The 24,086-nt window shown below is 45.2% G+C and overlaps 2 protein-coding genes across 2 annotated transcripts in view; one reads left to right on the top strand and one right to left on the bottom strand.

Moving 5' to 3' along the window:
* cacna2d4a (calcium channel, voltage-dependent, alpha 2/delta subunit 4a) overlaps positions 1-24,086 on the top strand; it is a gene marked incomplete at its 5' end in the record, with an annotated part of 96,296 nt that overhangs the window by 33,948 nt on the left and 38,262 nt on the right. The gene's annotated exons all lie outside the window — the stretch shown is intronic.
* Positions 237-24,086, bottom strand: part of lrtm2a (leucine-rich repeats and transmembrane domains 2a) — a gene marked incomplete at its 5' end in the record, with an annotated part of 24,474 nt that continues 624 nt past the window's right edge. Inside the window, 5 exons of the mRNA XM_080022281.1 lie at positions 237-3,629; positions 6,271-6,428; positions 6,953-7,041; positions 8,643-8,768; positions 9,000-9,229. Coding sequence (XP_079878407.1) covers positions 3,094-3,629; positions 6,271-6,428; positions 6,953-7,041; positions 8,643-8,768; positions 9,000-9,229 — 1,139 coding nt within the window. The 3' untranslated portion in view covers positions 237-3,093. The remainder of the gene's footprint in view (positions 3,630-6,270; positions 6,429-6,952; positions 7,042-8,642; positions 8,769-8,999; positions 9,230-24,086) is intronic.

Below are 24,086 nucleotides of genomic sequence, written 5' to 3'. Positions count from 1 at the left end.
CCGTTCTCTCATCGGTCTCACTCTTGCATGGGTCTCACCCTCTCAGGCTTCTCTCACTCTCTCATGGGTCTCTCACTCTCTCGTGAGTCTCTCGCTCTCTCATGGGTCTCACTCTCTCAAGGTTCTCGCACTCTCTCACGGTTCTCTCGCTCTCCCATGGGTCTCTCACGCTCTCAGAGAGTCCCCTCGTGGCCAATGTAGCTTTATTTAACAAACTATAGTTTATTGTTCTCTCAACACACAGGCTATAGGAATAGGATTCAGCTAGCTAAGTTTCTTAGCTACCAACAACACAACAACGGCAGACCAAGAGGTGAGACATGTTTCTCAGTCCATCGATAGACAGAGTTTGCCCATTGCCTTTGTCAGCGGCAGTCGTGCTAGGTTCCACAGCAGCGCTCTATAAATGTTGCTATTACATGGCTATAGTTCCACTTGTCATTTCATTGCAATTTTTGATTGATAGATCATAGTCTATGGCTGTTGCTTTTACACTTAAATGCCCATGATTTCCCGCTTCTGCATTTATTTGAATCTGCAGCAGTCACACCAGTTTAATCTGCTCTTCTTGTCCATCCCATTGACTCACGGTGATGAACTATGCTGCAATTTTAAGGATAGCGTAACCACTGGCGTACCTACTATATTCTATATTCATGAGGATCCAGGGACAACTGGAGGTTCAATGATCTTTGTACACCTAGATTCATGTCCCAATTTTGGGACCTTGGATGGTAGGAAACACAATGAAACAACAAGTGTAACCATGGACTCTGTGACTATACCAGGTGGTGTTTGGAGCGGTGGGTTTTACACCATGGTAATAATGTTAAGACACCAGATAGCCGCGTGTCTCACGTGTATAAGTTGGTCAAACTCTGCCTATGTTTCGTGACAAAAAACTACTTAACACAAATAAACAAATTGAACTCAGGACAAATTATTACACATTTACGCAAACAAAAGTCATGAACGGTAAGACAGTAATGAATTGATATATAAAAACTAACAGACAAATGCTTCTAATCTTTTCGGGGATCATGGGTAAACACACCATATCAGATACTAATACAATATTTATCTGCATCATTCCCAAATATAACATGACACACTATCAATATAAGATTCTTTGTCGCCAATTAAACCCGAAACATAGCAATAGTTATGTGGAGAGACGATTTGCATTGAAAACCTCAGAACGCCACCTGCCTATTCCTAAACCTATACTCCGAGACACCCAATCATCTCTGGAGACGTTTTTGCATTCGTCCACGGTTACAGTTATTATTTAGGACGTTTTTAGCTGTGACCGTGGTATCCAAGTTTAAAGGTGTACGTTCATTACATTTAGCAGTCCTTCCGATGGGGGGTACACCAAGAACAGCAGGATGGTAGACAGGATGGATGGATGGAAGGGAGGAAAGAAGATGAAATAGCACTGGAGGGGTGGAGATAGATGAAGAGATGAAGAAGAAGAGGAGGTGGAGGAGGGGAGAAATAGCAGCGACTGTTTGTTTTAATCCCTTGTTGATTAGAATCCCGCTGGGCACAGCAGCCATCTTAGAGGGGAAAAGAAAGGGAAGGAGGGAAGGAGAAGCCAGAGGGGGCTGATATGGAAATAAAGTGCAGGAGCCTGGAGGCTTTAGTCCTTTGAGAGCCGTTCTTTTCAGTTCTTTTAAAGGAAAAAGTGTTCCATGCCATACTTACAAACCTTACACATCTGATTGCGAAATCAGATTTTAATGGGTTCAGAACGACAAAATCATTTAATTACTGAAGAAAAGCATGTGCTCCATCATGTATGGAAACAAATCGGTAGTCTCACAAAGACAATGACTCTGAGTTTTAAACGTGGAGCTCAGAAAAAGTGTCCAGGTTTTATCCAAGGTTCCAATTCGGCTGGTTTGTTTCCCATGAACTTAGAGGTACAGTAGACCCTATCCAAGACTGTCCTTCCAGACGTAGTTGACAGTCATTATACCAGTGTCAGCATTTAATAACTGTATAATAAGACAAACTGTTCCCAAGGAAGATGACACATTTAATTCCAGTTAGGGTGACTTGTTCACGCTGCATTGTCAGTGAAAGTCCACCGCAGAACCAATCCCAGTTCCAGTCTGTTTGCTGTTCTCCTTCACCCCGAGAGCAGCAGATCGGAGAAAGTGCTGTTTACTGGTCCGTGTTTGCAAAAATATATCGCCGATCGTCCCAAACATGTAATTTTCAAATTACATGTTTTCAAATTTTTTCATTGCTCTGCGATCCTTTCTTCGATCCAATTAGTTTCAATTGTCAGTAGTTTATGTTTATCTATCCTGTTTCCTTGACATAAAGATATTGAAACAGCGACTCTTTGGGTTTTTCATTTTCACATATTGTGTATACTCATCCTCAGTATATTTTTATGAGTGCAGGGGAGAGACCGCAGTCATAAAAGGACATCTCTTTCTGTTCTCAAAGCAGTTTTAATCAGTGTTCAGTGTAGTTGGCTTCCTATGGAGCGTTAAAGGCCAGAGGGATATCGGGAGATGGTTAGAGCAGGTGAGGTTGAGCGGTGCCGGTCTAAGGAGCCTGGAAATTGGCCCTAGAAAGAATGAGGAGGAGAAAAGTGCTAATGACGGCCTTTACTGCCAAATGATAAGGATTGTTATGCGTGCTCGACCAGATGACTCTGCTTGTGAGCAGATGACTCTCAGATGACTGCTCACAAGTCCTCAGAAGCTGTCATGAATCTTGATACTATGCTCTTCAGAGTCTGCTCAACGGCTAAAATCATGAATTTTGTTCTACAGATTTTTAAATGTCTTCTTCTAGATTTGTCTGCCAATATTGTGGTGGACTATGCAGTAGCCAACAGCAGTAGTAGGTGGTTGGTGATAGAGTAGGCGGAAGGGTTGGTAAAAAAAAAATAAGAATACTGCAGTAGCAGCAGTGGCCAAATGGAAGAGATATAACAAAAATGCATAGGGTCTGTGTGTGTGTATGAAAGAAACAAAACTGTGTGGGGAAAAAAAGAGAAAATGGAGGTAGAGTTTGAAAGAAAAGCAAAGTCTGTGATAGGGAATTCAAGCCCGGCCGCCCATGTCTTCTCCTCTAGGCCACGGAGGAGATCTGTTTCTCCTCCCTGTCCTCCCCCTCCGCCTCCCCATCGCCCATCAGGGGCTGCCTCTTCTTAAGCTCCCTCTGGTACTTGGCCATCAGTGAGGCGTAAATGCAGCCGTATGCTGCTGCCGCGACCATCATGATGCACACGATGCCGCACACCACGCCGGCGATCACCACTGTGCCGATGGCGCGGCGCACGCTCACGGGCCGGTACCGAGCACGAACACAGTCTGCGGGTGCCTCTCCACCTCCGCCCCCTCCCCCGGCGTTGGGGGAAGCTTCATGCTCGCCTCCGCCATTGCTGGTGTTGTCGGAGGCCGGCGTCGCCCCGCTGGAGTCCAGGGTGTTCCGGCTGCAGGGCGGGGAGGCGGCCGCGCCCCCCAAGCGGGGGGCCCCGCCGCCTCCCGCTCCGTTCTCGTCCTCCAGCTGGAGGCAGTAGTTGAACATCTCTATGGGCACGCCCCGGATGTCCCGCCCCCTGAGATCCTTAGGCAGGGTGCACTCCACGGCGTCCACTTCCCCCCCTGGAGAAAGAGACAGACAACGGTAACTGGAACGTCTTAGCAACGCAGTGTTCCTTGTCTGCCAAGGAATCCTTGCCATAACAAAGTTTGGGAACCCCTGGTCAGGTCCATTGACTGATTAACGGATGCCCTAGAAAAGAACAGAGAACAGGGATCATTTTGAGGCCGATATGAAGAAAATCATCCATATTACAGCTATCGCTCGGTACTTTGTGTCTTTTTTCCTTGTCTCTTTGCGTTTGTTCAGATTTTGCATCTACACATTGAGATGATTAACCTTGCACGTGATGAGCGTGCCGGCTGACTTTGCGCTGCGTCGTTGGGCCGTCGGGGTGCGGCCTCACTGGACATTGGCCCGTTCAACAGCAAACCATTTGCCAGACAAGAACTCCCAGCGGGGATTTTTTGGTAACACTCTGACATACAGGACTACACCCTACAAACGGCACAGCCTGCCGCTGCTCAGAGAGAATTACGGATTGGCAGTGTTCACGTGCTGTTTTCCTTTCCAATGATGCCTTTTTGCTTTGAGGAGAGGCTTGTATGGCAGTGGGCAAAATTTGAGCGGTTTATATAGAAGAGGACGGGTCATTTATATAATGTCTCAGACCTGAAAAGCCCCTATGAAATTAACTGAGTGAGAGAGAATGAGAGTGGGGTGTTGGTTGCGCCAACTCTGGGATGAGTCATACATTACCATACACGCACACGCACCTACGCACACACACACAAACATGCACGCACTTTATGTGCCCTCCACACTAAGTTGGAGATAGTCTCAGCTAAGCTCTTCGATAATTGATGAAATGACATGCTTAGCTATTGAAGGACTCTTGTGTAAGTGTGCATGTCTGTGTGTGTTTGTGTGTAGAGTTGGTGTGTATGTGTGTGTGTGTGTGTGTGTGTGTTGGACAGAAACACAGAGAGACAAAGTCAAATATCTGCATCACTAATTCCCACAGGCGGCAGAAGGGCCGTGGGGACCAATGCTGTTATCACACATGTGCATTTTGTCTTTATACACATTTGTCTCGAGGTTGAGAAGCAATTGATCTACATCCTAGATATAGGCAGGCGGCAAAAGAAAAACGGAGATAAAGGGAGGCTTGTGCACTGAAGGCTGGAGAGCGGAAAATGCCGCTTTAGATCTCAGCATGACAAAAGGTACCCCCTTGCCAAAAAGAGCTTCCTAGAAGTTTCCGATTATCCCGTCCGTGTGTTTCCAGCAGATTGAAGCAGACAGCTGTACTGACACAACAAACACAGGATGCTGTCAGGCTTTGCTTCGCCATTTAAAAACCCCTTTGTCTTTAATCAAGTTTTGCCTTGCCGCTTAGTCCCCCGTCGCAATGTTTTTGCATTTTACTACAAGGAACATTTTGTTAGAATATAATTAACCATTAAGTTTCTCCTTTTTTCCCTGGTGGGGTGAAGAACAGACCTGAGGAGAACAGACAGCGGCCAGCAAAACAGAATGAAATGAAACAGAATGAAATGGCACAGCAGATTGAGTGAAGCAGACGAGCACAGCGACGCTTCATTAGCAGGGCAGCTGCGCCCTGGGGCAGCAAGGTGCATGTATATTTTTACACATGAAGGGAGAAGAGGCATCTGTGCAATCTGACGTGCTTACTTTCCTGCAGAAACACGTGTATATCTCACACAGCTACTACAAGGCGGATGGATACACACATGGACATGGCAAGCACACTAATAGGCATCTGCACGCTGACGCAATGCTAATTATGCAGGTTTAAGTGTGCACAGATTCAAACGCAAATGTCTCTGCACACACACACACACACACACACACACACACACACACACACACACACACACACACACACACACACAACACACACACTTTAATGTCTTCGAGGGATGTAGGAGCACCATATTATTTCCCCCCGTCTTATACAACCCATCCCTTCACTGCTTCTCTCCGCAGTCCACTTAACATCACCAACGCTGTCGTCCTGAGCCCCACCCTCTCCATAACCCACAGCATAAATTAAACACACCCTTCTGATTCAATGTCTGATGTCTGGCTTTGCACTTGATCCTCACCTAAATCTAGCACCACGACACTCACCACTGTTTATATCCTATCACTTGCCCAAACGCAGATTTCTATGCAGACACGCTTTTCTAATCCCATCTGTTATTCTAACCGAATAGTTTGAGGTTACAGCATTAGTTTGGGGTCATTACAACACAATAATTGGCAAATGCAATTTTCTTGATTTAAAAAAATATATATATATATATTTGCTTCTATGCAGCGAAAACTCTGAAAATCAAGCTTTCCTTAATGCCTGACGTTTTTTTACTTCCATACGATGCCCTCTTTTTTGCCTGATAACAGGTCGATATCCATTAACTGCATTGGTATCACTACATTCTGAGAAATATTTGCATCCAGTGCTTGAAGTAACGGCTGCAGTCATAACCCTAAGCCAAACCAAGCATGGTCTGTTTTAGCTTTCATAGCCATAACTAGTACCATTCTTTTTTACAGCAGCCGTATTGAACACATACTTTTATTACAGTAAAGATAACGCTTGTTCCTCATATTACAGCCCCTAACGCAAACATAAGCACGCCCTGTTCTATGCCTCCACACAATGCGCTAGGCACCCACCTCTGTACAAAAGCCACTCCATCCAGTGTTTGAAGTCGCGCAGGTTGCAGTCACACTCCCACGGGTTGTGTCCCAGTTCCAGGTGCTGCAGGTTAGCGAGGGGCTCAAACGCTGCCCTCTCCAGACCGTGGAGCCTGTTACCGGCTAGAGACAGCCACCTGACCAGGAAAACACGCCTTTTATCACACGGTACTCGCTGGGATTACTCGATTGAGATTCACACTCAGATTCGTCTCTCGTCAAGGGCAGAAAGCAATACTGTAAAATATGGTGACAATTTTTCAGTGTGTTTCTGACAGTCAGTGCTGGAACACATGCTGCCTAAAAAGCAGTGATCGTGCTACTTAATGCTACTATTACTGGTAAAATGGCTACTACTACTACTTTATTTATGCTATATATCATGATTATAATAATAATCAATCCCATTGATTAAGGTTGAAATTATTGATATATTGCAGCACACAACAAATTGTGCTGTTTTGGACTCTTTGGGCGACAAAAAAAGCTCCCTTTTTCCCTTCCTTTTTCAAAAGAACTTGTCACCTTGAGCCGCCTTACTTGGCGATGCGTTCGCTGACAATAACACGCCAGAGTTGCTGCTGCTTGTTGCTTGGGGGGACAGATTGTGTGTGTGTGTGTGTGTGTGTGTGTGTGCGTGTGCGTGTGTGTGTGTGTGTACCTGAGGCCCTGCAGCTCATCCAGTAGTCCCAGGGGCACGGAGGACAGACCGTTCAAGGACAGGTCCAAACTCTGGAGACTTCCCAACCCCTAGAGGAACATTGAGAGAGCCGAGAGCTCAGGTCCAATCAGTCCACTCAGTTCCTTTACTTAAATCATTTATCACTTTCCGATTAGTGAAACGATGAAAACAATTTTTTTTTTTAAGTCTTTGGGAATGAAAACACAAAGAAAATTTGAACCGGATAATGGAGCCTAAAGGCAGCAGAACACACTTTGTGTGTGAAGAAAACGACTTTGAACATTAACCAGGTCCCATATAAAGACCTGAATAACCTCACACACTTCAACCGAAATCTTTAATGTATTCCCTTTGTCGTCATTGCAGGATACAACGTGGTTCAACATTTGTCTTCCGCGCCCCTCTATCACCTTGGTGTCACCGGTACCCTCTGAAACCAAGTCGCGCAGCCTGCATTACTAGACACTCTGCCCTCGTCTATAATTCATCACCGCCCGTGAAGTCGCGATACAGAAAAGCTCATCCTGCGGTCCGCTTTGCTTTGGACGGAAGTGGATAAAAATGTTGAGCAAATGGTCTATTACTAATTCACCACCTGGAACAGGTCCAGGTCCGCACACAGATTTGGAGAGTTGTTTTGCGGGCTCTGGCCGGCCGTGTCCCCATATGTGCTGTATGAAATCTTCACTCCGGTCCAGAGTTGTAATGGAACGTTCTTTATTCAAATAACTGCTGGTGCTTTGCTGAAAGTTTTCAGCTTCTTATCGAACTATTGGTGCGAAAAAAATAGAATAAAAAAGTGAAACACCACAGCAAGCTGCGATGCACTCTGTGTTCTGACACCTTTCTATCATAGCAAGTTAATCAGTATTTAAATTGTTTAGAATTGTCGGTAAATAATTTAAAGGGCTGCGGATTATATCCACAATTACTGTCAAGTAAGGCTTCAGGCTAAGTTGTATATTTATATTAATTAGTAGTCGTTTAATTCACAATTAAACCAGTGTAACACCTTGTCTGTAAAGGTTTCTTTCAGAGGAGAGTACAAGCAATTTGTTGGATAATTCAAAATAAAAAGTGGACAAAATAACATTTTTCTAAATGAGCTATTAACTATTAGTATTTCTTCACCTTCAAAATAATGTTTTCTTCATCTTTAATTTCGACTTATAACAGGTGTTTTTCCCCAAGCCGTGTAGCGAGCGCCTTCAAGAATAGCAAAAACCTTTTCCCAACCACTATAATGAGTAGTGCACGGTCATCGCCATCCCCAGGGCCATTGCACGAAATTCACCACTTTGCTGTTTGACTCATGCAGCACAACGTTGTGAGTTTTGAGGAAAAGTTGCATTGTCGTCATTAATATCCAGAACGGAACTGCAAATCTTCATTTTAAACTTGTAATCGCTGAACACCAGTCTTAACGAGTGTTTTTGTGTTGTCCAGTCTTAACGAGTGTTTTTGTGTTGTTTAAACTGGACTGAAGCGTGTCGTTTGTGATTTTCCAAGTACTTTTTTAACGTCTTAGCGCCTCAAGTGCAAAACCAAATCTTAATCCCAACGAGATGACCGGATTAATTCAACCTTGTAATTATTGACACTGTGCCTGTTGATTCCCTAACTTCTGCACGTCATTTCGGTTTAGGCCTGTAAAACCGAGCGTCCCCACCTGGAACAGGTCTCTGTCGAGGCCTGTGAGCGAGTTGTTGTGTAGCGTCAGTCTCGTCAGGTTGGTCATGTCTCTGAACAAGCCCCCTGGAAGGTTGTCCAGGTAGTTGTTGGAAAGGTCCAGAACCTTTGGGCAAAACAGAGTCTTCTCAGTTGGATTTCAGGCATTTGGACGTGACTCTAAACAAACAGCAGTTTCAGACATCACACGGATTGATCATACCGTATTTACATGAAGGTTGTAATATTATTATTATACCCGTGTACAAACTACCGTACAGAGGCCGGATTTCATGGATGGTTTTGAAAGAAATTTAGAGAGTTGTATTCCCGGCCCCGAGGCGGGCTGAGCACCGACCTCCAGGGTGGAGAGGTTGACGAAGGCGGTGGCTCCCAGGGAGGAGAACTTGTTGTTGGCCAGGAGCAGCGAGCGGCTCCCCGGCGGCAGCAGCTGCAGGGGCGGCAGCGAGGAGAGCTGGCGGCCCCCGCAGTCCACCACCAGCCCGTCTGAGGAGCAGAGGCAGGGCGGAGGGCAGGGCGACGAGGAGGGGAGCAGCGCCGCCAGCAGGTAGAGGACACACAGGAAGACTGGAGGGTGACGGGGGAAGAGGAGAGAGAGAGAGAGACAGAGAGAGAGAGAGAGAAGTTATAGGAAAACCCAAAATAATATATATAACTTTAAAACTATAATTAAACTCTAAATCTAAATGTACCCATTAAAAACATATATATATATATATTGCATGTAGTCCCAAGTTTTGTCTGCTAGGTCTCCAGCATGACGTTTTTTTTCTACCATTTTCTACACATACAGCTGTGTGTGTGTGTGTGTGTGTGTGTGTGTGTGTGTGTGTGTGTGTGTGTGTGTGTGTGTGTGTGTGTGTGTGTGTGTGTGTGTGTGTGTGTGTGTGTGCGCATTGTTCACAGTGATCAGCTGGACAATAGCAGTGTTGCTTGGTGACACACGTGAGGGAACTCCAATTCCATCTCCCTTCGGACTTCTTTCATTTCCTCTGTCATTATAGTTCCCTTTCTGCATCTCTCTCTCTCTTTCTGCATCTCTCTCCCTCTCTCTGCATCTCTCTCCCTCTCTCTGTATCTCTCTCTCTCTCTCTCTTTCTGTATCTCTATCTCTTTGGAGCTTGGCTGCCTTTCTTAACCTATTTGTTCTGCCGGGACTTGTAATTATTGTCATTGAATTCCTGTTTTTTTGCCAACGTTTCATATCATCATCAATTTCTTTTCACTTTTTCTTTTTTTTTGGGGGGGGGTGGGGGATTTCTATCAGTTATCTCTTTCTCACTCTCTCCTTCCCAACAGTTGCTCTTTCCTCCTTTCGCTCTGCCATCCTTCCTCTCTCTTTCAGTCATCCAGGGCTCTATTCATCTCTCTCTTCCCCTCTCTCTCTCTCTCTCTCTCCCTCTCTCTCTCTGTGTCTTTGTTCAGTCTTTTCGTTCTTACCCTTCGTCTTCTATCGTTTTTCGGTCCCTCCACAGAACAAACTGTGCAATTACAAATGGCCACAAGCTGTAGTCCCACAGCATCTCAGCACAAAGCCTAACTTTTACCTTATAACACATGCTGTGTGCGTGCGTGTCTGCCTGCTCTATCTGGGCTCCAGACTCAAACCCAGCAGTTCTTACTTTTACCCTCAGCAGCGGTTTTCATCTTACGCATCATCTGCATACCATTAGCATCTGGTTTCACACTTTGCTTCTCTGCATTTCCACTTTGCTTCTCTGCATTTCCACTTTGCTTCTCTGCTTCTCTTCTTTTTCCTTTTCTTTTTTTTTTTTTTTTTTTCCTGTTTCTGTATCTCCTCCCCACATTTGTCTTATTTTTATCTTTATTTGTCACCGCCGCCGCCGCTTGCTCCATATGCAGGGAAATAAATGTACTATTCTTTCCGATGGACTCTTAAAAGGGTTTTGACGATATAGGGAGAGAAAAAAAAGACGTGCTCTAGGGCTGGGCGATATATTGAAAAAATGTAGTATCACAATATTTTTTAATGAATACCTCTATATTGAGAAATGTGACGGCATTTTAGAGATTGGTACTCTCATAATATATTTGAACGTAAGAGATATATGAGCAACAATTAATACCTGACGGCACAGTTTTTGCGCTGCCGTAACCCCTGAATTTCTTTCCGGGGATTAATAAAAGTGGGATCTTATCTTCTGTTGTTAGTAATGGGGATTTTCTGACCCAGCAGGTCACAAGGAATTATTTAGAACTCGAACGGTGTGCCATGTTAAGAAATTGCATTATTGTATTGTCATGCCAACCTAGAGACAACATTCATGATAACAATTACCGAAATCCCAGACGACATCTAGTCTCATAATGTCACAATATCAATATTCTAATGAAGTACGGACCTTAAGATGCTCTCTGTTTGGGGGTTTAATGGGACAGAAACATCACCATGCCCGCTCTCTATAGCTCTATTCATCCCTTTCTACGACTCTCATTTCCACTCTTTCCCTCCATCTCCCTGGCAGCATTGCCCATTGAATGCATATATTTTCAGTCCGGCCCCCGAAACTGATATCATTCACGTGAAGTGGTCCTGTTTTGTCTGCCGATATGTGCATTAGGAGATATGAAAAGTGATGTGATTAATAGCAGATGATATGGTTGATAGTGGATGATGAAAGCCGTCGCGTCGCTCCTTATCGGGGCCGGCGAATCTCATCGCTGATAAGACACGAATTTTGCCGAGCGGAGTTTACGTTATCGCTACGCTGTTTTGGTTCAAAAAGATCAGGCGGAACCGCCAAATTAAGCACGGGAAATCTTTTTTTTTTTTTTTTTTCCGTAATTTAGATGTTTAATTAACTGAATTCACCCCATTCCTAATTTCTAACCTGCTAATTGGCAAACGGAAAGTAGTGTATTCAAGGTTGAAGGTAACGCCAAAGTGTTTAATAGAGTGTTTGTCGGTGTCTTCACTGCATTACTGAGCGTGGTTGTATTATCTTGCTGTAATTGTGTCCACAGAAAATAAATTAATTAATGGATGTGATTTTTTACTGAGAATTTAAAAATAAATGAATATAGTTATATAAAATGGAAAATATTTACCTTTAAAGTTGCCTTTAAAAAGATTCAAGTGCAGTGTGTATCAAAACCGTAGACGGTATCCACACCGATCAGCCACAACATTAAAACCACCACCTATAACTAATATTGTGTAGCTCCCTCTCGTGCCGCCAAAACAGCTCTGACCCGTCGGGGCATGGACTCCACAAGACCTCTGGAGGTGTCCTGTGGTGTCTGGCACCAAGATGTCAGCAGCAGATCCTTTAAGTCCTCTAAGTTGTGAGGTGGGGCCCCCATGGATCGTGCTTGTTGTTCCAACACATCCCACAGATGCCCCATCAGATCGGACCCTAACCCCGCCCATCCACATGATGTAGAAGAAAACGTGATTCATCAGACCAGGCCACCTTCTTCCACTGCTCCATGGTCCAGATCTCATGCTCACGTGCCCATTGTAGGTGCTTTTGGAGGTGGCCCGGGGTCAGCATGGGTACTCTGACTGGTCTGCAGCTACGCAGCGCCATACACAGCAAGCTGTGATGCACTGTGTGTTCTGACACCTTTCTATCATAGCAGCATTAACTTTTTCAGCAATTTGTGCTACACTAGCTCTTCTGTGGGATCCAATCAGACGGGCTAGACTTCACTCCCCACGCTCATCAATGAGCCCTTGGCGTCCATGACCCTGTTGCCGGTCCAGTTGTCCTTCCTTGGACCCCTTTTGGTAGGTACTAACCACTGCATACTCGGAATACCCCACAAGACCTGTCGTTTTGGAGATGCTCTGACCCAGTCGTGTAGCCATCACAATTTGGTCCTTGTCAAAGTGGCTCAGATCCTTACGCTTGCCCATTTTTCCTGCTTCCAACACATCAACTTTAAGAACTGACTGTTCACTTGCTGCCAAATATATCCCAGCACTTGACAGGTGCCATTGGAACCAGATGATCAACGTTATTCACTTCACCTGTCAGTGCTCTAAACGTTGTGGCTGATCAGTGTATATAATAATATATAATCTAATAATATATAATCTAATTATATATATATATATATATTAATACTTTAGATGTCTTAATCTTCCCAGTCCCAAGTTTTTCATTATACGTGACTTTAAACTTCTTTTAGGACAATTGTGTGTGGACAAAAGCATTCTTCTCTTCTCAGTCCAGACATGTTCAGCAACATGCCCCCCGCCAGACGGAGGCCACTGACCCATTTCAGGTCCTGACCGGCCACGGACCAGAGAAAGGAGCTTCGTCTCTGTAAGCGGGATGAAAGACACTGGGATTTTTCTCTCTCCTTCCTGTATCCAATATCATCCTCTGCCCCATCCTCTTCCTCCATCCCATAATCCTAATCTTCAGCAAAATTAACTCTGGTTCTCCACTCCTCTGGATGAAAGCTCGACGATGGAGTGTTTCAAAATCACCCCACACAGACTTCACTACTTTGCAGTGGAAAGGCATCAGAGGGGCCAAGCTATCTCACAGCTCACAGGAATTGGGGGGGTGGGGGCGATTCTGGGATAAATTGACTGTGACTGTGAGCGGCAGCCTGGCTCCAGTGTGAAATTTCCATACACAGGATATGGCTGGAGAAGCTTTTAAAAAAAAAAATGTTTTTAAGAAAGGTACAGTAGCCGGGGTGCTCTCTGAGGACGATATAGCTCCGAGGGAGGAAATGCTATTACACAACAGTGCAAGGATGAAGAAGCGGGCGAGGGAGTGAGGGAGAGATGGAGACGAAGAGGAGGGCGATCGGCTGAGGCAGCCTGGGACAGACGGAGAGAGACGGAGAGAGACGGAGAGAGAGAGAGAGAGAGAGAGAGAGATAGAGATGGTGGGTGTGGACCCGCAGCGGGAGGCGTAGGAGCCGTAAAGCGAGAGAGAGAGAGACAAAAGACCCTCCGTCTTTTGTGGATAAGAGAGAAAATAAAGAGAGGGACAGATAGGATTTTAAATAGGTTTATTTTGTCTCTCTCTGTCTCTCACTCTCTCTCAACTCCTCCATAAAATGACACACTAAACCTCTCTCTCGTCTTTCTGCAGCAAAGGCTGCAATTTTTTTATACATATTTAAAAAAATGAGCAACAGTCTCCTCTTTCTCCTCTTTGCTCCTACTTTACCACCCGACACGCTTAAACCCCTGCTGTCCTGTGAACTCCTCTCGCTTCCTCTCCATTCCTTCCCTTCCCCGTTCTCTCCTCTCCTTCCCCTCCTCCCTCTCCCTTGGTACGCTCGCCTATCTTCCATCATTTATGAGAGGTTTTGAGTTGCTAGTGGAGGAGGTGGCTGTTTTGTTTTGGCTTATTTTAGCTGCTCCAAATCCTCGCTGCTGCAGCATTCTGCACATCGTAGCCGGAAGGAAGATATTAGACGAACCTCAAATAAAAAAAACGTATACGCATATGGGCATGCAGAGACGAAAAGTACGGCTATCCTCAAGAATTTCACCAGGGTTGTTTTTTTTTTTTTTTGTTTATTCATCCAAGATAGCTCAAAAGAAACAGCTGAAAACCATACAACTTCTAGACATTGGTGGAATGGTCTCCTTCCAATCTTGGATTGGATTTTGCCATTTTAAAACAGCTTCCGTCCTCCCTGACCACCCAAACCGCCATAGTGTGTGTCTGTACACGTTGCCTAGTAGTTGGTCTGGCTTACCTTGCTTGCAGCTCAATTTCTCTACATGATCTACCAGGTCACATTACTGTCCTCACATGCACGTACGCGCACACACACACACACACACACACACACACACATACACACGTGTGCAAATATGCATTTGCCATTCCGATGTCATGCTCTCACTGAATGTCTACCTGTTAGGCAAAGAGGCAGCATCGCGGGGGCAAAGGGCACTCCCATGACCCCGCTGGATTAGGACATTGAGCAATTACGACCAGTCAAGACCCCACAAGACCTTGCCACCTCCTGACAGTCGAAGCACATTAGAGTTAAATTGCCAGGCCGCCACCAATGTTGTGATTCTTCAAAATTCGCTTCGGATCATATCAAAACCTTGTTTCCAGAGAGTGAAGAACGGAATCAACCGGCGCCTATAAATATTCATACTCGCTGAGTGTCCTGCTTTGTGTGTCACCTAGAGACTAATGATTAATGCAGCCTTAATGTAGGTGGAGGGAACAGCACAAGCTGCTCCGTCAGCTGGCATGCGGGGGGTCCCAGCACAGGGGCAGTAACCAGGCAGGGGTCAATATTCCCTGTGTATCCGACAGATTTGAACATTTATCGAGAGCAAGGATTGGTGGTGTGGGCCGGAGACTCAGAGTTTAGTTTTCTGTGTTTATTCATGTTAAGTTGAGCACAACAACATGAATGTGAAATTTCAACTCTCTGGTTTCCTGGCAGGTGGTCTACTATTTAATGTATGTTAACCATACTTTTTTCCGAGGGTTTGGGTGTTTCAGTGATGCCCACAGACTACCGCTGTCCTAAATTGACAACTAAATTCAACTAAATTATTTGAAATTAACTGAAGTAAAAATTGAACTCCCGTCCCTGTACTCCAGCTTATCCCACTTATGTGTTGTTATTGGAAAGTGTGGCCTAGGCAACGTGACTTGACAGCCCCGGGGCCCCAGCTGTCTGTAAGCTTATATCCAGGGCCAGTGGGTTGACATTGGAACCTGCTATGAAGTCATGGCAACAGCCGCTGCCGTCATTTTTGTTAGGGAGCCTTTTGCAGGAGGGCAGGCTGGGGCTGGGCCGTGAATCAATAATACTCCTGTTCATCCTCTTTTAGTGATATCATGTTGTCATGAAATTTAGACAATATATTCTAAATGAATGGTGACTAGAAGCTGTAGGCAATATCCAATAGTTCATAAAATCCCCAAGTTTTTCACATGTCTAAAATATTATTGAGTTTATTTACACCAGTTATAGTTCAACCTGATGCAATTTAGTTGGATTCTTTAATGTGGGATTGAGCGGATGCTGTGGTATATACTGTACCACTACTGTGTAACATCCCCTATGATATGATGACAATAATCCTCTCCGTATCCCGCGGCCCTCGGGCGCGCTGTCTCCGAGGCGATAGACTGACCCGCTGTGATCTCCCTCTCCATGGGTTTTTTTAATTTCATTCCACACTCGCCTCCACGTAGTTGCCTGCACTTTCCTGTCCCGGTAGGACGTACAGAGTCACCACAGGACGTTCCAGTGACGGCATCAGACCCGATAACCCCTTTCAACTCCTTTCTCTGACAACTTTGTCGGTGGTGTTTTGCTTTTCTTCTGAACGCCTTGACTGACATGATGATGAGAATGTTCTTGAGATGGATCTTCCTCAACAATGAGAGTTAGGTTGCGTCCCATCTTAAATCGTTTCGCCTCAAGAAAATGTCTGTGATTAAAATTTTGTTCCGAGAGAGCCCCAAAAACGTGTCTGATTTTCCGTGCGCGTCTTCTTCTGCATGACTTTAAAAGGTGGTCTGTGATCTGTGGTCAGCCTCATCGCTACAGAAACCTAAGACCAGATTTAGTTAGCAGATGGCAAACAGCCAGCCTGTGTGTGTGTGTGCGTGCGTGCGTGCGTGCGTGCGTGCGTGCGTGCGTGCGTGCGTGCGTGCGTGCGTGCGTGCGTGTTTGCATCGGTATGTATGCAGTGTATGTACCATTCTTGTTTACTCGCTCTGTGTGCCTTTGCAACTTTCTATCTCCCTCCTTCTCCCTCTTGGCAGAATATGTGACTGCGGCTTTGTATTACATGAAAATTGCACATAAACAAAGGGCCCGGCTTAAATGATACGCATCAACCCGAAGTGCACACACACTCAAACACACCAACACACACACACACACACACACACACATTTACACACCCACAATGTCGGCAGTAGCACCATATTATTGTAACACTGACAAGGTAAGCCTGGTTACCATAGCAACTGAATACGGTAAGTGGCTGAAGACAGGAGATGAGGAAAATGGAAACGTTTACAGTGGATACCATTACTTAACCCACATTTATAATCTCAACATTCAAAACATACAACCCCCCCCCCTCCCCCTCTATCCCTATCTCTCTCTTATCACTTCTCATCATGTTTGTCAGACACTGCCCCTACAGTACAGGCACAGAGCATACAGTACAATTACGCCCTTGTGTTGACACAACATACAAATGGACATGCACACCCACCCAACCACACACACACACACACACACACACACACACACAGCCGCTGCAGAAAAGCGAGAGCGGTGTGCAGATTTTGCGTGGTACACCTGCTGATATTCTGATGGCTGGAGCAAAGGAGAGGAGAGGGGGATTAGCGATCAGAAGCAGCGGAAAAGTGGGATGGCAGAAGAAAGAGGTGAGGGAGGAAGTGGGTAGGAAAGGATGAGAGAGGAGACGATGAAAGGAGAGACAGAGCGGAGGGCAGAGAGAGAGAGAGAGAGAGAGAGAGAGAGAGAGAGAGAGAGAGAGAGAGAGAGAGAGAGAGAGAGAGAGAGAGAGAGAGAGAGAGAGAGAGAGAGAGAGAGAGAGAGAGAGAGAGAGAGAGAGAGAGAGAGAGAGAGAGATCCATTGCACCAGCAGCTTTTCTCTCAATATCCGAGGTAGTCCCTAGCTTCCAGGAAACAGCTTCTCCTTCTTTCCAGGCTTCTTTCACTCCTTAACCTCCGAGCCTCCCTCTACCTGCCTCTCTCTCCCAAATCCTCACAAACAGAATTCTCTCACTTCTCTCTGTTCCACCACTCTTCTCCCCTCAGTCTCCCCTTTTTGCATTCATTTCACAGCAGCCGCACAAAAAAAACCTTATGTGACTGCGCACAGAACAGTGTGTTGTTGGGGATACAACACACGGACCATCTGTGTCACGCAGCATGCACACGCACACACACACACACACACCCACATTGCTCTTCACTCGACCGCCGGGAGAGTGTGACACAGTTTTGTGGTGACATCATTGTTGGGACGGATACACAGCGATAAAGTAGATATAGACGCAGAGAGAGTCACTCCCAGAGAGAGAGTTAACCGAAAACAGACAAATAAGATATATGCAATAAAATATTTATATGAATACGTACAATACATGCATAGGACGGACCAAGGGACAGAAAGACTGAACGCTGTATTGATATATTTCTGGGCAGGGGTCAAAAGAAGCTTTTTTTTTTTTTTTACCCACAAGTCAATAATTTTTACGAAGGATTTCCTCATACTCGAATAATTCATTAAACTATGTAATGTCCTACAATTACAATTTAAATTCAATTTTATTCAAACCGTTGATCTGCATTTTTTATTTAATGCTGTCGTTTAGCTGTTCCCGAATATTCTTCAAAGCTCCTCTGCTCATTTACCCCGTGTTCTACGCAGGTAACAAACATTTTAACTATGCCGCTCTATCTGTATCTGCATTTGTTTTGGTTGTATTTTTGTTCATTCATTAAAACCAATAGAGGGCTGGGCACTCGCGGTTCCCTCGCCTGAAAGTCAGTGGGTTTTTTCAGTGGGTTTTGGGTTTTGTTCTAGATGATAATAAACTCTAAAGTTGATGATACTTTCATGGTTTTTGTTGCATGACTTCAACGTGACCACCACTGCTATTATATATATATATATATATAATTATTATTATCATTATTATTTTATTATATTTATTATTATTATTTATTATATATTTTATTATATTTTATTTTATATATATATTAGTGGTGGTGACGTTGAAGTCATGCGACAAAAATCTTGAGCCACTTTAGAGTTTATTTTCTGCAAAAGGCCAATGGAAAAATCCCTTTTGGTGGAGAGGACCAGGGTGGTGCCAACTTCCGGGTTGGCTGACAAAAATACAGTCATCCATGTACCACCCTCTATTGCCTTAGTTGATGGGTCAATTCATTCATTTTATTATTCAAGAAATTAGTTTTTTGCTTTGTTGAGAAGACGGTGAGATGGAATACTTTGAGTTGAGTAACGAAACTGTGCTTCGACTTAACTTTCCACCACCGGAGACGAGCAGTTATGCCAGAGAAGGTTTGCGACACTTTCCTTTCAAGCCCGTTCTGAGTTCAGAGGTGTAGTGTTTGAACAAGGACGCCTAATTTTTTTTTACGGGAACTTCCAACTTCTCCAATGCATGCAGCCTCACTGGCATGTCCCAAGTCGCCCTCGGTCCGCCGGCCGCGGCCGGCTGTCTGAATACATTGGAAAAGTTTGGCCAGAAATAAGTGATTTAATGGTTTTTTTCTCAACGTCGCACCCTCAGCCATTGTGACTAGAATAGGACAGATGGAGTCGGAATAGATTCAGGTCGGTGACGTGCTGTAACGAATGCGCCCCCAATCCCTCAGAAACAATCTGACAGGATGGGCGGTATTGATCCTAAAAGCCTACACTTACAAATCCCCCTACACACACACACACCACACACACACACACACACACACACACACACACACACACACACACACTCCGAGAGACTTCAGATGAATCAAAGTTGATCTCTTGATTAAAGAGAGAAGCCTAATTGATTCTCTGTGAACATTTAATGTGGGTGTTCTTCAATGCAGTCAGTTACGCTTGCTTTTTTTAAACTTTTATTTCAAAATGTATTTGCAAAAAGGACAAGGATCGATGAGATTGGCTTTGAAGAAACCAGATGGATGGAATGGTCGAGAGAGAGAGCGCGAGAGAGAGAGAGACAGACAGCAAGAGAGAGAGAGCAAGAGAGAGAGATTATATTGAACATGAGTCTGGATCACGGATTGTCATTTTTTATCTCAGTAATTGGATGACCGCTGCGTAGCGTTGAAGTGCTCTACAAAAGTGGGAAAAAAAATAATGATCATCTAAAACAGCCGAAATTTCCAAGAACTCCATTAACTGTTTCGTCGAATTAGAGCACATCACCATGGCCGTTTTTTTAACATCTCATTAAAATGCTGCACGAAAAAGTGGAGGATAACGGAGTTTACCCAAACAACAGAAGTCCAGAAACGTTCAAAGAAAATGAAGACGGAAGAAACAGGCCTTCAAACTCAATCAGCCCCTGGAAAAGGTTTCTACCGGGAAAACAGAAACGTTTACACGCTGCGTGTGCCAAGGCCTTGAAGAAATGCTTGTTTTGTTTCTGCGTGCTCCAGCGTCGTCCCTCTCCATTAAAACACCGAGCAGGTTCCGTCCGTCACATTTTGTTTGTATTGGACGCAGGTGTAAATCTAGTTATAACAAAAATCTATTTCAAAAGATATAACTCCTGAATTCACCCCCGGCAATGAATTGAGTGTTATCTGAACTTATCCTCACTGTACGGGACGGCAATGTGATCGAAACACACGTAACATCACCGCGGTTCTTCAACGGATGGCGGCGCAGGCCATGCGGATCGTCGCCGAATTTTACACTTTGACCGTTAACCACAATCTGACGTTGTGACTGTTTTGTGTTCTCTTTGTGAAGGGATCCAAATCGGCAGTTTACCGACTACAACTAGCAGTGCTGCTTCATCACATTCACTGCGGCTGCCTTTCACGTCTTGCCTGTGCCCGATCTTTCGCGTCCTTGCTCACCGGGAATTGTGGAGCCGGCGAGCGTACACAGTAAAAGGGCTTGGGATTTTTCATTGTTTTATTTATTTATTTTTTTACAAAAAAAAAAAAGCTTACGTTTTATGTTCAAAGTTTGCATTGCATGCCACATCAGCCAGTGTCTAAGGTGCCATGCACCGAATAAAACCCATTTCAGGAGAAATACATCAGGTTATTTACGTGTATTCTGTGCTTTATCTGTGTTTAACAACTAACGCGGTCAAAGTTAACTTAGTGGGGGGAAAAAAAGGTTGTAGCTGCTGATTTACCTTGGCTCTCACTACGGTTATCTATCACAATTAAACAGCTATGGAATACATACTTTATTGGATAGTTTGCAAGCAAGGCTCTCATCCAAATTCCACTTGACCGCGTCTGATATAGCACATATCAAGGCGGGCCGGGCCATGTAGGGCCGCTGTTTGACAACCAACACCATCATGCCAACACACTGGCTTCACTCTCACTGAACGCTGGACCCCCAGTGGCTTTATTCTAACTCCTGTGCTGAGCTGGAAGTTAATGTATTGACACAACAACCCTCGCTCGCTCTTTCTCTCTCTCTCTCTCTCTCTCTCTCTCTCTCTCTCTCTCTCTCTCTCTTTCTTATTCTCTATTCTTTAAGTGCTTCAATACAGAAAAGCACACACACACACACACACACACACACACATCCACACACACACAAGCCCCGTTAAGATTAACTCTTGCTTGTGTCAATGTGTGGTTGCATTTGTGCATATTTGTGTGTGCACATGTGCATGTGTGTGTGTATGGGGGGGGCCCGGAGGTACCGTGCGCTCTCGCCTCGCTCCTATACTTCTCCTTGCTTCCTTTCCCTTATTTCTCTTTACCTTTCCATCCTTCAGTGGTGCTTCTTTTATCTCTGATCGGCACTCCTCCCTCTTCCACTTGTCTTCCGTCCCTCGCTGTGCTAACCTCCGCAGCCTCCCGCCTTTCTTCCCGGCGATTTGATTATCGCCGTCTTGTCACTCCCGGCCTTGGTCGTCGCAGCCTTGGCTGACCTCTTGTCTTTTTTTTTTGTCTGTTTCCCTGCACCAGTGATGACCTTTATCTCAAATTTTCTCCTCCTGCTATTTTTCTTTTTCTATCTCTATTCCATTATTTTCTCTCTCTCTCTCTCTGTTTTTATTCACTTGCTGCCGTCCTCTCTAAATTTCGGCCTCTCTATCTTTGCCTCTCTTTTATATCTTCCTAGCCTCAACTACTAACCCCAAGACAAAAATAATATCCTTTTATCTTATGGACACAACAAGATGATTTTTTTTGGCATGATTTTAGCTCTCTCTCTCTCTTTTACTGTAGTAGAGTAATTTCTCTTTGATGAGGGTTTATCTCCTCCTGCTTTGGGAAATATGATTCCTCAAATGGCTGTGTGCGTGTGTGTGTGTGTGTGTGTGTGTGTGTGTGTGTGTGTGCGTGTGTGCGTGCGTGCGTGCGTGCGTGCGTGGGCCGGCCTGCCTGCCTGCCTGCCTGCCTGTGTGCGTGCGCCTGTGTGTGCGTGCGTGTGTGCGTGTGTCTGCCTGTGTGAGCAGCTTGAAGAGCATTAGCGGAGATCAGAGAGCCTCTAAGCTTAGAGTGGGAGACAGGGAAAAAGCGACAGAGACGGGCGGATGGAAAAAGGGTGATACAGGTTTGTGAATATTGATTTAACTGTACAGTATTTGTCTGTTAATAGGATTTTTATCAGCATAATTCGGATCGAGGGAAACCATCAAGAGTTGATGGAACACTATTAAGAGTTGTTGGAACACTATTAGAATGCAATGAGATGGATAGATGGATAAATAGATAGATAGATAGATGGATAGATAGTGAGATGGATAAAAAGATAGATGAATGGATAGATGATAGGAAGGTAGATAGATAGATAGATAGATAGGTAGGTGATGAGGTACAGAGTAGACATGTGACCAAGTCCCTCTTATCCAAGTCACAAATAAGTCTCAAGTCATTTTCCTTGGGCAAGTCAAGTCAAATCCTTAGTTAAGGCAAGTCAGAGAGAGAAAAGACAAGTTATTAGTACCTGTCTAATAATGATACTACCGGCCAATCTATCTAACCTGTTCAAAATGTATAACAATGAATCGAATTTGTATTATAATTATTGATACCCCCCCGCCCCCCACCCAAAATATGATTGGCCCCCTCTGGTGCCCCCCCCCCCCCCCCCCCCAACGCCATCGAGCTAGAGTAGAGGTTCCCAACCACAGCACTGCGATCACTGAGCGCCAGCTCCGCGGGCAGGTGACCGCAGCGGACCCGGCTCAAATAAACAGTCAGAACCAGTCAGGCCCCCCCTGACTGGTTCTTGGTCCCCCCCCTGTCCCACCTCCATTTAAAAAAAATCCTGAACGTGCCCCTGCCAATCATGACAATGCCACTCCCGGCGTACACTCGTGTACCGGGTAACGTCACACCGACACTTAAAATGTCAACACTGACAACGTTTAACATTTGAATATTTTATATTTAATATAATATTTAATATAGATAGATGGATAGAGGAGATACATAGGGAGCGCAAGAGAGCAGGCAATGCCAAATGAAGGCAACTAAAATAGATGACATTGGAGGGGGGGCATGCACACACCAAAGGGCAGGTGGGCTGGAAACGTAATAGAAACAAAGAGAGGTGGGTGGTGCATCTATCTACTCGGTGTCACCGTGTGGGCGTGCTGAGCCTCTGACAGATCGTGTTGCCCTGTTATTTCGCGTCCCCGGTGTGGCTGGTGGGGGCATTCCACTCAGACACCTCTGCTGCAATCACACCGCATTCCGCCAGAACAGCAAGGCAGTAGCCCCTCTCTCTTGTCTTGTCGTTGGCTTTTTCCTGTTTTTTTTTTTGGTTGTTGCCGTCTTTTTTTTTCTCCTCTGGGCATCCCGTATTTTTTGTGTGTTTTCTGTGGCGTTTGTGTGCAGTGAGATGCAGCAGAGATGAAACAATAGAGGGAAATAAAGCGAGAGCGAGGATGAGAAATAGGAAAAGGGGAAGGAGCGAGAGAGTTTTCTCGTGATTGCTTATTAGTTGAAGAAGTGTCTGGATTCCCTTTGAGAGCGGGAACCAACACACTCCATTTTCTAATCTGCCGCAGACAAATAACCATTCACACACACGCACACAGACACACACACACAGACACACACACACACACACACGCCACACACACACACACACGTACACACAGACGAGCAGGGCTGCCGTATCTGTTGCTATGCCACCCGACTTTTAATGGGTTTTTGTTTTGGCTGAATGTGTGCGTCGTAGGAGAGTGAGAGGAGAGATAGTCAGACGGAAGAGGGGACGAGGGACGACTCGGAGGGATGGAGAGAAAAGACAGAAGAAGAGGGACGAATGAGACATGTAAAGAGGCAGCGACGGGGGAAGCTCAGTTCGAGAGATTACAGAAGGAAGTGGAAGTGGGGCAGAAAGGACGGCGTAAGAATTAGGAGAAGGAGAGGAGAGAGGTGATGAGATGCACTCCCCTTAGCCCCTGACCGCCATCTTTCTTTTTTCCCCCCCAGCATCCTCCTTTGTGTTCCCACAGCTTGTGCTGTGTAAACACAGTACTGTGGGCATCCACCGGAGGACAAGGACATCGCCACACCTCCATGTGCCCACACAGTGTGTGTGTGTGTGTGTGTGTGTGTGTGTGTGTGTGTGTGTGTGTGTGTGTGTGTGTGTGTGTGTGTGTGTGTGTGTGTGTGTGTGTGTGTGTGTGTGTGTGTGTGTGTGTGTGTGTGTGTGTGTGTGTGTGTACGCTGTGCGTGTAACGTCCGCTTAAAAGAAATTCTCCCTCAG

This window comes from Zeus faber (assembly GCF_960531495.2).
Source record: "Zeus faber genome assembly, chromosome: 21".
Lineage (NCBI taxonomy): Eukaryota > Metazoa > Chordata > Actinopteri > Zeiformes > Zeidae > Zeus > Zeus faber.
Note: the sequence above shows the minus strand (reverse complement) of the source record. Positions and strands in the feature narration are given on the sequence as shown.